Below are 13,437 nucleotides of genomic sequence, written 5' to 3' on the forward strand. Positions count from 1 at the left end.
GTTGGTACTTTAGCATTGCTATGGCCAGAATACCAGAAAAAGGAGAAGAACCTGAAGGAGGAAAGATTTACTTTAGCTCATGGTTTCAGAGTATTCAGTCTACAGTTGCTTGGCCCTGTCCACCTGGGCAGAACATCATGGTGGTAGGTGGATGTGCATGTGGATGAGGAGCATTTTCATGGTGGACAGGAAAAAGAAATGCTAGCTCCTATCAGGCTTTCTCTATCCCCCCTTACTTCCTTGGATCTCCCACCCCATGAATTGGTACCATCCACATTCGGGGTGGGACTTGCCTCTCAGTTCTCTTTGTAAATATCCTCATAGACACATTCAGAGGTATTCCTCTCCAGTCTCAAATTCAGTTGGCAATAAAGATTAACCATTTCAAGGTACTACAGTGCAGGTGATAAACCTCAGCCCCTGAGGTTGAGGAATACTTATGGTGGTGAGGAAGGGATATCCCATTGCTTATGCTGAGGGATGAGGGTATCAAGGCTTCTTGGGATGCTGAGCCCTGGGCAGTGCCAGAGTTCTAACTAGGCTATAGAGCTCCTTCAGTTTTTTGAGACCTAAGGGTGTCCTCCATCCTATCCCTGTGGCCTTTGTAGTCTGCTTTGATAGCCCACTGCTCTTTGGAGACAGTGGCAACAAGTGCCTACCTGAGCAAGGGTGGTTCTCAGGAAATGTGTACATAAGATGTGACCTCATCTAATGATAAGGGTCTGGGAGGACTCACATTCAGGGATCATTAGAACTGTCTCCCCACAAGCTTGACTTTCTAATTTTGACTGGGTTTTCCCATTAGAAAAAGCACCTGTTCCTATTTTTTCTACTTGTGAAAGTGATTTTCATTTTCTTAGAAGTCACACATACACAGTTTTTTTTAAGTGAAGTGTATGATTCCAAGCCTGCTAGTGAATTCTCAGCCTTTTCTTATATCTCTTTGTGGCATTTGGTACAGTAACCAAGGTTTGACATCTTGACTAGTGGAAGAAGAGAAAGAAAGCAGGATTGTGGGAGGGGTATGTGAGTAGCATCAGATCATTAGTAGGAGCTATTTTGCTAAGGCATTGAGTCCATTATAAATGTACTCATTTGATGATTTCCTCAGAATCTGCCCTTGCAACTAGTGTACCATGTCCACAAGGCTAAGGACACATCCATCCATAACCATCACCACCCCCCATAGCAACAAATCTATAGGGTAGTTACTTTTCCGATAGAAAACATATTTACATGTCCTGCTTCATGGTTTGCATTTCTACCCAAAGCATTAAATATTTACTGTAAAAAAAAAGATTTTAATATATCTCATTCCTAGGTAGAGCACCATAACATGGAGATGTTGGTCTTACTATTTCAGATTTTCTCTGGACATGAGACTGGTCAGTTCATCAGCAAATATTTTTGAACATATACTCTGCCTAAGCACTTATCTGGAGCTGAGGCCATACTGAATGAAACAGCCAGGATCCTTGGGAGAGGTTCATTCAAACAGCAAACACAGCAAATATATATTACATGTAGAGATTTCTTTTAAACTCAGTGAAGTACTATATGTATTCGTTTGTGTTTCTGTCAGGGGAGCAGTGCTGGGTAAATGCTCTGTCACAGAACTACACCCCTTCACTACATGTAGTACATGATGTTTATGCAGCTTAGAAAATCTGAAAAATTCCAAATGTTAAAACAAAGAGAATAGCCCCATCAGTTTTATATTCATGGTCCCAAGACAGGTGCGCTTTACTCCTTGGGGTAGCACCTTGCAGTTGTGCACGAGTAGTTATACTTTATAAAGCCACAACAGTACAGATTTTCCTTTAGCTCTTCTGTTGCAAATAATGCACAGACAACACAAACCAAGATGAAATCCCATGTAAATCTACCACAAAAGTGGTCAGTGGTAGTCCTTTATGCCCTTTTTCCTCTACTGGAAGTTTGGGACCAAACCACATCTATCATTCAGTAACCAGTTCAGCTTATTTCTGTTGTCATTCTACACCGTCTTTCATGGCAGTGGATTGGCCGTCAAGTAGATTCCCACTAGGACAAGTCTCCTTTCCTTGGGTATTAGATTAGTTATCTTCAGTTTCTCCTTGTTACCAAAATGCTGAAATAAATGAAGCACATGGCCTTAGTTTTCTGAAGGCTTTTATTTCCTCATTTTAATTACAGGGTGTCAAAATCATCTTTGATGATGATTTTTGAGATTATTCTGTTTTTATACTTCTGTTTCCTCTAAATACTTCATAGTAAACAGGTTTTATTTGCATATTCACCATGTTACTTCAAATTGTACGTGAAAAATGCCCGTGTTATCATGGTTTTGTGGTTTATTGAAGCTACCTGTAATTTCCACCTGCAGGAGAACCATTCTCTTCCCCATCCCTGTCATTGACCTGTTGCTCACATTTATGTGTACCTGAGGTTGCGGCCTCATGGAAGAGCCCAGCACAGGCTAGTGAGCAGCCATCACTCTGTTGGTCCATCCTGCCAAACTGCCTTCTCAAGGGATGTTCTACTTTTCCTCCAGCTGGCAGCATGTAGCCTGCCTAGGTGCTTTCTGGTTCAAGCCCCTGAACAGTTATGTGCTCTGCCAGGAGGCCAGGGAGAACAGACAGTAGTTTCATTGGCAATGTCAGCATGATGACCCCAGGCCCGGCCTACAGGAGTGAATTTTAACAAGCCCAGTTCCCAGAACAAAACCTAAGAGCAAAAGAAAAAGACAGCAAGCAAAGGGTAGGGGCAGCTCTCTGGTGGGAAAACACACACACACACGCACACACATAGAGATTAAAATAATATCTGGCACTTACATCACACTTTAAAAATTCTTCAAATGCTTTATAAACACTAGCTAATTAATTAAGCTGCCTAAATCTGGATGCAGTTGGTAAAGACCTCCAGAGGAGCTAAAAAAAATAAAAAGGGTGGGGGTGGGTGGGAGCCAGCTCTCCCCAGATCCAGATTTTGTTGTCACCTGCTCAGAGTGTGATTACAGGCCTCTGGCTATACCACAAGAATAGCCCTGTATCTACTTGCCTATCTACTTGCCGGTGCAGATTCCCATTCCACAGCCACTCCTGAGTGAAGCTCCCTCACAGACTGCTGACTCACAGCCCCATGCACTGTTAGTGGGGCACCAGCTCCTGGGTAAGCCAGTGTTAGTTCTAGTGAACAGTTGAAGGAAAAGGCTTAGAGGCCTTTGCCAGTGTCATGGGGCAAACAAAATGATTCCCTGCACAGTTCATCAATATGTTCCTTCAGCCTTTTGAGTGTCCACTATGAGACAGGCAAGAGGATCTTATGGATCTGCCATCCTGGTGGTAGGGACTATAACAATCAGGAGCAAATCAAATATATAAACAATACAGTAGTATGACAATAGACTAGAAGTGAGTCAGCATTATATGGCAGGTGCTCATGTATAGCTTTAGAATGATCCTCATGACTGGGATGGGGGTTAATGGCACTACCCTGCTTTTGGGTGATTGAGTGGCGGCCCAGGCATGTGTCTGTGGCTGGCTTAAGGAGACCCTGCCCTTGCCCAGGCTTGCATTTCCTGCAAGCAGTAATCCCCATTCACCTGGTTTTCCTTGATCAGCTGCATATCCAACCAGAATGGTGCAGGTGACTTGATGCTCTTCATAGCTGCTGGCAATGCCACTGATGACCCTGGGTGGCTTCCTGACTTTGTGAGTTTGTTTCCTCATGTGTCCCTTACACGCTTGGCCGCCAACTCCACCCCTCTGAGGCTAGCTGATGCTGGGCCAGCCTTTGTCCTGAACAGTCTCTCCTCTTTTACTCTGTAGCATGAGAATCAGGCTTTGCCCAGACTGACACTTGAAGACTCTTGCGTGCCTAATGTGAGACTCAGATCACATGGCTAGAGAAGGGGAAGAGGCAGGACACTGAGTACCTGGTAACAGGCATGTCCCTAAAGCCCTGGGTGCCTGCAGTGAGTGTAAAACTGGTTCATGGACCATTTTCCTCAGGATCAGCAAGAGCATTGCTAGACCATTGACTAGTGGGTGAACACACAAGGTCTTTCCCACCCAGACAGCACTGGAGGGGCTGTCCAAGGAGGCCATGATGGGACAGGGTCACAATGGAGAGCCCAGCTTGGGGCCCTGATCATGTGATACACTGTATTCCAGTTTGCCACTTCTGTTGCTGTCTTATTGACCTATCCTTGTCCCATCTCCCTCTCTGACTTACTGTGTGCAAGGGTCAATGAGTGTCTACTTGGCCTTTACAGGCTCATATTCCACATCCGCACTTTCAGAGAACCATAGATCAGAAATGTGGTTAGGCCTGTGGTGACTGCATGTATACTGAGCATACACAGACCTTTTCTCTGCTACTATTTCTAAAATGTATTTCTAAAATGTATAGTTTAGTGCTTGTTTGCATGACGTTAGGTATTATAGTCAGGAGTTGCATAATGAAATTTGGGATAATGATAGGGCATGCCCATGACCTATAGATAGGTGTGCAGGAAGCCATGCTATGTAACTTTGTGTAAGTACCCTATGATGTTCACACAATGATGGAACTGCCCAGTGATCCATCTCTGTCATTAAACCACACATGGCTCTGTGAGGATGTATATTAGTTATATACAAGTAGCTAAATTTTTAAAGTATTTTTATTTTTACTTATTTATTGAGAGAGAGAGAAAGAGAATGGGGGTTCTCCAGCTGCTGCAAATGAATTCCAGATGTATGTACCACCGTGTGCATCTGGCTTACGTGGATTCTGGGGACTTGAATCTGGGTCCTTAGGCTTCATAGGCAAGTGCCTTAACCACTAAACCATCTCTCCAGCCCCAAAACTAAATTTTATATAAGGAATTTGAGCACCCTCAGATTTTGGTTTGTTTCTTTTTTTTTGTATGTGTGTTGTATATGTGTACTGTATGTGCATGCATGCATGTGTGTAGGTGTGCATGCACATGTGTGCGCATGTGTATGGAGGCCAGAGGCCATCTGTGTCTTCCTTGGTTGCTATCCACCTTGTTTATTAGGGCTTCTTTCTTTAAATTTTTTTTGTTTTGTTTGTTTATTTATTTGAGAGTGACAGAAAGAGAGAGAGAGAGAGAGAGGGACGGGGGAGGGAGAGAATGGGTGTGCCAGGGCCTCCAGCCACTGCAAATGAACTCTAGATGTGTGTGCCCCCATGTGCATCTGGCTAATATGCTTCCTATGCTTCCTGGGGAATTGAGCCTCGAACCAGGGTCCTTAGGCTTCACAGGCAAGTGCTTAACCACTAAGCCATCTCCCCAGCTTGGGAGCTTCTTTTTTTTTTTTTTTAAACCTGTTTCTTCTTCCCAATACCATAGGTTTATATATTTTTTAAAGTTTTTATTTATTTATTTGTGAGAGAGAGATAAAGAGGAAGATAGAATGTGTACACCAGGGCCTCCAGCCACTTCAAAGGAACTCCAGACATACGTACCACCTTGGGCATCTGGTGTATGTGGGTTTTGGGGAATCAAACCTGGGTCCTTTAGCTTTGTAGGCAACTGCCTTAACCACTAAACCATCTCTCCAGCCCTGTTCATTGGGTTTCTCATTGTTTCCCAGAGTTTACCAATTTGGCTAGTTTATCTAGCCAGCAGGCCCCAGGAATCTTCCTGTCTCCACCTCCTGAGCATTGGGATTAGAGGCACATGCCATCGTGCCTGGCTTTTATGTGGTTCTTGGTTGTCCAAACTCAGGCCCTTTACTTACTGCACCATTTCTCCCCAGCCTTGGATTGGCTTCTTCCTTCATTCCTTCCCTTCTCTCTTCCTTTCTCCATCTCTGCCTCCTCCTCTTGTAATGTGTGTGTGCATGTCCACACGCAAGTTGGTACATGGAGGCCTGAGGACCACCTCAAGTGTTATCCTCAGAAACCACCACCTACCTCCTTTGAGGTAGGGTCTCTCATTGGCCTAAAGTACCAATTAGGCTACACTGTCTGGTCAGTAAGCCCCAGGTATCTTCCCGTTTCTGCCTCCCCAGCATTGGGATTACAGGTATGCAGTACCTTGCTTGGCAGTTTTACATGTGTAATGGAGTATTGAACTCAGGTCCTCATGCTTGTGAGGCAAGCATTTTGCTGACTGAGTTACCTCTTCAGCACCTAGATTTTGGTTTCTAAGAGGAGTCCTAGGATACTCCCTGGTGGACACAGAGATATGTGTTTCTTCAAGGTCTTTAAGATCCATACCTTGCCTAGGCCTGAATTGGGGCCCTGGCTGAGTTTTGCTCTAAGCTGGAGTCTCTTGGCCGGCTGGGCATCTGAAAACAGCACATAGAAACTTCTCCCTCCTCCATGTCCTCCTGTTCATGTCCTCACCTCTGCCCCCAAGGTCTCTCATGTGCCCACTGGCGTCTGCTCATAGCTGATCTCTAAGACTCCTGCCAGCTGTACCTTCCATGACTCCACTCTTCAGTGCAGGCAGGACTGGGGGAGGCTTGCTGGGAGGGAAGTTTGAGCAACAACACCTTTCCACCTCTCACTGTTTGTGGCTTCCCTTTCAATGCTGAGGGACTTATGTGATCTTTGCTTTACAGAAGGCAGAGGGATGGGGACTCTACCCATCTTGTAGCTAAGGAAACTGAGGCTCAAAATTGATGGCTAAGCTGGGATCACACGTGAATAAGGGTGTGCATCAGGTTTCAAGCCAGTTTGATCACTGCAGCCAAGATACTACTTTTTGGTATCATTACCTTCCCAGCCTCAGGTTGTATGGCTTCACTGGTAGGCTCATGACGAGCTTTTGCATGTGAGGAAATCAAGGCTGAGATTCATAAACAGTTTTGTGTAAGCCAAAGCCACACTCACATATATCCCTGCGACATTTGGCAGTAGTTGAACATGGGTCTTCTTTGTCACCCAAGTATCGGTCCCAGTTGATGTGGCTGTATGCCACTGAGTCTGGCTGGAGCCCACATTCTTGACTCTCCTACCACTCAGGCTGTTGAGTATAGCTTCCCTGCTTTCTGGTCCAACACAGAAACAGTCTATCTCCTCGTGGAGTTCATGCACACCAGGGGTCTCCAGCCTGCCCCCTTTCCAGGCTGTTCTTTATTGTAGAGTTCAGGGTCTCCTCCTTGTTGATGGAATTAGATTGAAATTCCAGAGGGCCAGCTCAAACTTGACATTTCACAAAGGGTTCAGGCACTTTGCACTGGGCCTCATGACTTAGCATTCTTGTGCCTCAGTTTCCTCGTTTGTGCAACGGTCTTGGAATTATGGCCCATGTGAGGGTTAAATGGTAACATGTGCAACATGCCAAGTTCAAGTTGCATTTGTAGCATGTGCCCAGTAAGTGAAAGTTGTTGGTCAACCTGAACCTGTAAAGGTCCCTTCAGCATGAATAACGGCTGCTGTCTTCCTTTGCAGGAGCAGATGCACAAGAGGACCTAAAGGTGATTCAGCCTGAGAAGACAGTGTCTGTTGCCTCTGGGGAGACAGCCACTCTGAATTGCACTGTGACCTCCCAGCTTCCAGTGGGGCCCATACAGTGGTTCAGAGGGGTAGGACAGAGCCGGGAGGTAATATACAAGTTCACAAAAGAGCACTTCCCCCGAGTCACAAATGTAACAGATACTTCTAAGAGAAACAACTTGGACTTTACCATCCGCATTAGTAACGTGACCCCAGCAGATGCTGGCATCTACTACTGTGTGAAATTGCAGAAATCAGACTCTGACAAGGAGTTTCAGACTGGAGGAGGCACGGAGCTCTCTGTGTGTGGTGAGTATAGCCTGGGCTTACTTCCTCCCCTAATGTATAGCAGAGGTCAAGAATGATTCCCTTCCCCTGTCCAGGAGCTTATATAGCAGGTGCAGAGGGAGGAGTTCATGTTCATGATCTGAACTCTTCCCTGACCTTGTGTAAGTCAGGGAAGCCAGAGCCTGAAGAGGCCTTGCTGTTTGCTTACCACAGTAAGTTAGGGGACATCTGCACTCCTCATCTACCTGTTCCATGACTGCTCCTTTCGCAGTCTGGCTCAGCCCTAAGTTTGAGGAATTTACCCAGTCACAGGGTCAGACCTGGCCTTCTACTTCTGGTGGGCTCTTCCTCTAGGTGGCCACAATGCTGCTCACTGGTCACATGGCCAGTGAATGCCAGAATATAGACCAGAAGCCAAGCTCCTTGATGCCTGGGCAATGAAACCATCTTTGCATGGGAGACAGGTACTCAGGAGGTGCTTGTGTTAGTTGCCTATGCTAGAAATGAGTCTGGAGGCTGGGTGTGGTAGTGCATGCCTTTAATCCTAGCACTCAGAAGGCTGAAGTAGGAGAATTGCATGAGTTTGAAGCCAGTCTGGGCTATGGAATTCCAAGTCAGCCTGGCCTACACTGAGACTCTGCCTCAACAACAACAAAAAGACAGAGAGAAGGCTGAGCATGGTGGTGCATGCCTTTAATCCCAGCACCAGGGAAGCAGAGGTAGGTGGATCTCCAAGAATTTGGGCCCACCCTGAGACTACATAGTGAATTCCAGGTCAGCCTGAGCCAGAATGAAACCCTATTGAAAAACAAAACAAAACAAAACAAAAAGAGAGAGGGAGGAAGGGAGGGAAAGAGGGAGGGAGGGAGGGTGGGTGGGAAGAAAGGAGGGAGGGAGGGAAGGAGGGAGGACGGGAAGGAAGGGAAGGAGGAAGGGAGAGAGGGAGTCCGGGGTCCAGTAATGAAAATGCAATCTAAAGTAGATTGGCAAGGCAGTGTTTACTACTTCTCCAGAAGGACGCATAGCCTTAAAGAGTCCAGACAGGTCAGCACATACCCAGCTGATGTCCTCCTGGGTTTTTATCTCCTAATGTGAAAATCTGTCTTGCGCAGTTGACTGAAATATAAAGACAGCACAGTTTCTAGAAGAAACCTAAAAGAATGAAAGATTTAGGGACCTTTAACCAGATGCTAAACTAGAAGCTTTGGTTTTGAGGATTGTTGACTCTTTTGGTCTCAAAGACAAATAATTCCTTGAGTCTTAGAACAGCTGACTAAGGAAAGGGGCCTCCCACATAATGCTTTCCTTCCAAAATTAAGTTTATCTTTTTAACACTTTGACAGAAAAGATAGCCTCTGCCTCTCTGTCTTTCTTTATCCCTCCCTCCTTCCTCCTCCCTCTCTCCCCCCTCCCTCTCTCCCTCTCTCTTGCTTTCTTCTTTCTCATATCTCTTACACTTAGACAACCACAGCTAGCAGGTAACTCAGATGAGACACACATGCTTGATTTCTCTTTGCCATGTTGTAGGTATAAAGGATGCCCTGGAACAGAAAAGAGGACGATAAGAGGGGACAGGGAGCTGCCACATGGTACATCTTTATCACAGCATTTTCTCCTTAAACCAGTACTCGGAGTATACACCTTTCTAGGGTGGTGTTAGGAATCTGACAGGGGCAGATGACAGGCTAGCTCTCTCCTTTTTATAAAATCCAGGATCCCAGCCCCATAGTTAATGTGAGTCTCTTCCCATGTAAGCTTACCCAGCCAAAATAATCCCTCACAGGCATGTCCAGAAACTGTTTTCCTAGTTGATTCTAGGTCCTGTCAAGTTGACAGTCAATATAAACCATCACAGCTTGGCTTTCCTGAGGTCTCAGTTTCCCCATCTGTAAATGGTGACAGCCTGGCCCCTTGTTATTGTTTCTGTGAGGATTGAGAGGGCGTGAACATAGCCTTAGGTATGAGGGTGTTAAGGTCACTTCTGGGTCTCAGTAGTGCAATGGCCAGGAGGGTAGGGACAGAGCCCAGCTATATCTGTATCTACTTCCCAGCTCAGACACTCGTGGCCTGTGATCTGGGACAAAGCCATCTACATAGCAGCCTCAGTGACCCCATCCTTCTGTGATACCCCTACAGAGCATGGCTGGGACTGAAACAGTGCCTGGCTTACAGAAAATGTCAATAGGAACTATGTAGACTATGTCCATGTGACCTTGGATGGGTCATTTTCCCTCTCTAAGCCTGAGGTGTCATGATGGGTTATCAGCTATCCATCTGACTACTCATTGGATTCACATGAGAGACTAAAAAACACCCTATACTCAGTAGCTTAAACTGGAAATTCTGCTATAATTGATATGACATGGATCTGGGCATCTGAAGTTTCTAACAACACCAGAGAATGCTAAAACATAGCCAGGCCAGACAACCCAGAATTACTTATCTTGAGGCCACAGAAGAAAAGCTGGATTCCCCCTCCCCTTTAAGCTGGGACATAAGAATCCCTTATGCTTCAAAATATCATGTGCTCCCTATGGCCGAGTAATGGGCAGGGAGCTGACTAGGGACCTGGAGGGGAAGCACAGGTATCCCTGCTCAGCCAGACCTAGCCTCAGGGAAGTCTTCGAGACTTACACATGACTATGTATGAACAGGACTGGGGCCCAGCGAAACCGCCCTTATCACAGATCCTGCCCTGGTGGTCCAGAATACCACAGATGACAGAGCTCCTGGTGCTTGCTCTATAAATAGCTCATAGATGAAGCACCTGTGATTCTGTTGGTGTTTTGAAGCTGATGGCCAAACTTAGGTCCTGAGAAGATTACTCAGAGAGAGGAACTCACTAATATAGTGGCTTCTCCTCTCGTTCAGTTTTTTTAGGGCAGCTTCAGGAACTGGGTGGAGACTCTTCCTGGTGTCTCTGCACAGCTTCTATTGTTCCTCTGGCTGTAGTTTCAGAGCTAGTGAAGATAGTAGATTTAGGTGTTATGTTTTTAATACCTGCTGTATACTGGGTGCTGTGATTGGTGTCATCCTCATCTTCCTAGGGTGGTATTTTTAATCCACTTTATCTAGAGGGAACACAGGCTCAGGAGACAAAGATCAGATGGTAAAATCAATCATCTGTGTGGGAAGAGATGAGCTCCACCCTCTACATTGTGTGCTTTTGGCCAGCCACATTCTTTTCTGAGCCTTGTCCCACAGAAGGATTTACACTAGGACCCCCTTACAAACTGATAAGTGCAGAGTGAGCAGCCAGTACTGAGCTCTACAGAATGCAACAGATAACTCCAGTTGTCATGTGGTATCCATGTGGGATGGGTTCTGGAACTTTGTAGATACCATATACAAAGACATTCCGGGTCCTCATCTAAAAAGGTATAGATGTTCACATATCCTATGCACACTCTGTCATGTATTTTAAATCATCTCTGGATTGCTTATACTACCTAGTACAATACAAATGCTGTTTAAAGACATGTGTGTTTAGGGAATAATAACAAAAAAGTCTCTTCAGATTCTGTGCAGATACAGCTTTTAAAATATTTTTCACTTGCTGTTGGTTAAATCCAAGGGTAGGAAGCAGAATCAGAAGGCCAGCTCTGCTGGTGTATAAGTAACTACACTTTTCCAGCAGCATCCTCAGTACTGTACCCACAACATATTTGAAGGGTATTAGTGAGCAAGTTAAATATTGACAAATGGAAATGTGTGTGGTATTTGCTGCCCAGTGATGGTACAGGGTAATAATTAGTGATTTGGAGACTAGTCCACAAAGATACTGCCTGTCTGAGTCACCCATGTGTATACCTTCAGGACTAGAAGTGTTTTTGCTTGCTCAATGGGCCTCTCTTTATGTGTCTGGTAATGAAGTAAGGATTAAGAACCACCTTTGGGGCTGAAGAGATGTCTTAGTGGTTAAAGTGCTTGTCTGTAAAGCCTAAGGATCCAGGTTCAATTCCCCAGTGCCTACATAAGCCAGATGTACAAGGAGGCACATGCATCTGGAGTTTGTTTGCAGTGGCTATAGGTCCTGGCACACTCATTCTTTCTCTCCTTCTGTCTCTCACTCGCTCTGCATCTCTCTCTCTCTCTCTCTTTCTCTCTCACATAAATATTTGAAAAAGAAAGGTTTTTTTTTTTTTTTTTTTTAAGAACCACTTTTTGGCTTTCTCAGCTCTTGGTGATCTGTGTTTCCAGTCCCAAACTAACCAATAGTAATTCCCAGATCCCAAAAAAAGTTCACGTTAGTCTCTTCCTTTGCCATATGGGACTTGGCATGGATGAGACCTACTGAAATACATACATGGAAAGAACAAAAGTGCAGTTGTCTTTCTTACAAGGAGAGCTGCCAATAGGAAAGAAGCCTGGAGTGAGGGCTGATGGGGGTTTCCTCTTGAGAAGCATCTCCTCTGTGTCTGTCATCCACAGAGGAAGCTTCCATGGCTCATTTCACCCACCTTGCCACCAGGAAAGAAACAGCATCACCCCATTCCACAACTGTGGCTCTGGGAGGTGCACACATCTCAGGGCAGCTCTCCAGGATCCAGCTTCATGGCTGTCACACAATGCCATTTGTCCCCCATGTTTCCTTCTGTGAACACTCCCTGTAGGTTAGTAAATCTTTCATGGGAGGCCAGTTGGAAGCAGTCGAAACAATGAATGAGAGCACATTAATTTCCTGTATGCCCAGATTGTGATGCACAGAGAAGGACCTCAGGGCTGGTATTCCACCTAGGCTTGCCCCACCTCACTGCCTGACTTGCTCACTTCTTGGAGCCTCTGTCACAGCTCTTGGGGCTTTGTCAGAAGGTTTAACAAGTAATGTTTTGGGACTGGTGACGTAGCTTAGTGATAGACCATGTGCTAGGCATGCAGGAGGCTGTGGACCAATCTCCAGAACCCCAGTAATAATGATGATATGTAGGAAAGTTGTTCACAGCATCACTCTCTTCCATAAGTAATGATATCACAATCATGTCTCTTGTCTGTAAATGCTCCTTTGTAGCCAGACCCTCTCCACCTGTGGTATCCGGCCCTGCGGCCAGGGTTGCACCTGAGCAGACAGTGAGCTTCACCTGCAAGTCTCATGGCTTCTCCCCGAGGAACATCACCCTGAAGTGGTTCAAAAATGGGAAGGAGCTCTCCCACTTCCAGACCACAGTGGACCCCGCAGGAGAGAGTGTCTCCTACAATGTCTCCAGCACAGCCCAAGTGATGCTGGGTCCTGGGGACGTTCATTCTCAGGTCATCTGTGAGGTGACCCACATCACCTTGCAGGGAGGCCCTCTTCGTGGGACGGCTAACTTGTCTGATACCATTCGAGGTAGATGTCCTTGACTTCCAGCCCAGGCCCACAAGGACCACTGCCCTGTGACTAGCACTGTGCTGGTAGTTGTGTGTATTTTTACCAACAACAACTACAGTTGTTGCATACCTAGTATGAACCAAACCCCATGTGCCTATCTAGAGGTTGCACTTGTTTTGCTCTCATTTTTGCATTCCTCCTGCATGCCAGGGCTTGTACCTATTGATTTCACTCATTGCCATCCTAATAGGAGCACACTTGTGTGCTGGGTGCTGTGCTTAGTGATTTCATTTATGTGCACACCCTCAGAGTTGGAGCTCCTGTTGCATGCCTAGCAGTGTCCTGGGTAGGCAAGGCTTGGCTTTCCTGCTCCTCTTCAGAGATCTGTCTTTGGCTTAAGGTCA

The 13,437-nt window shown here is 45.8% G+C and overlaps 1 protein-coding gene across 3 annotated transcripts in view; it reads left to right on the plus strand.

Annotated features, from left to right (window-relative positions):
* Sirpa (signal regulatory protein alpha) overlaps window positions 1–13,437 on the plus strand; it is a 49,799-nt gene that overhangs the window by 11,643 nt on the left and 24,719 nt on the right. For 2 of the 3 annotated variants that reach the window (XM_012949421.2, XM_045156560.1), the window contains exons 3-4: window positions 7,393–7,746; window positions 12,734–13,051. In XM_012949421.2, the coding sequence (XP_012804875.2) occupies window positions 7,393–7,746; window positions 12,734–13,051 (672 nt within the window). The remainder of the gene's footprint in view (window positions 1–7,392; window positions 7,747–12,733; window positions 13,052–13,437) is intronic. The other variant, XM_045156561.1, reaches the window with a different exon arrangement.

This window comes from Jaculus jaculus, chromosome 8, assembly GCF_020740685.1.
Source record: "Jaculus jaculus isolate mJacJac1 chromosome 8, mJacJac1.mat.Y.cur, whole genome shotgun sequence".
NCBI lineage: Eukaryota > Metazoa > Chordata > Mammalia > Rodentia > Dipodidae > Jaculus > Jaculus jaculus.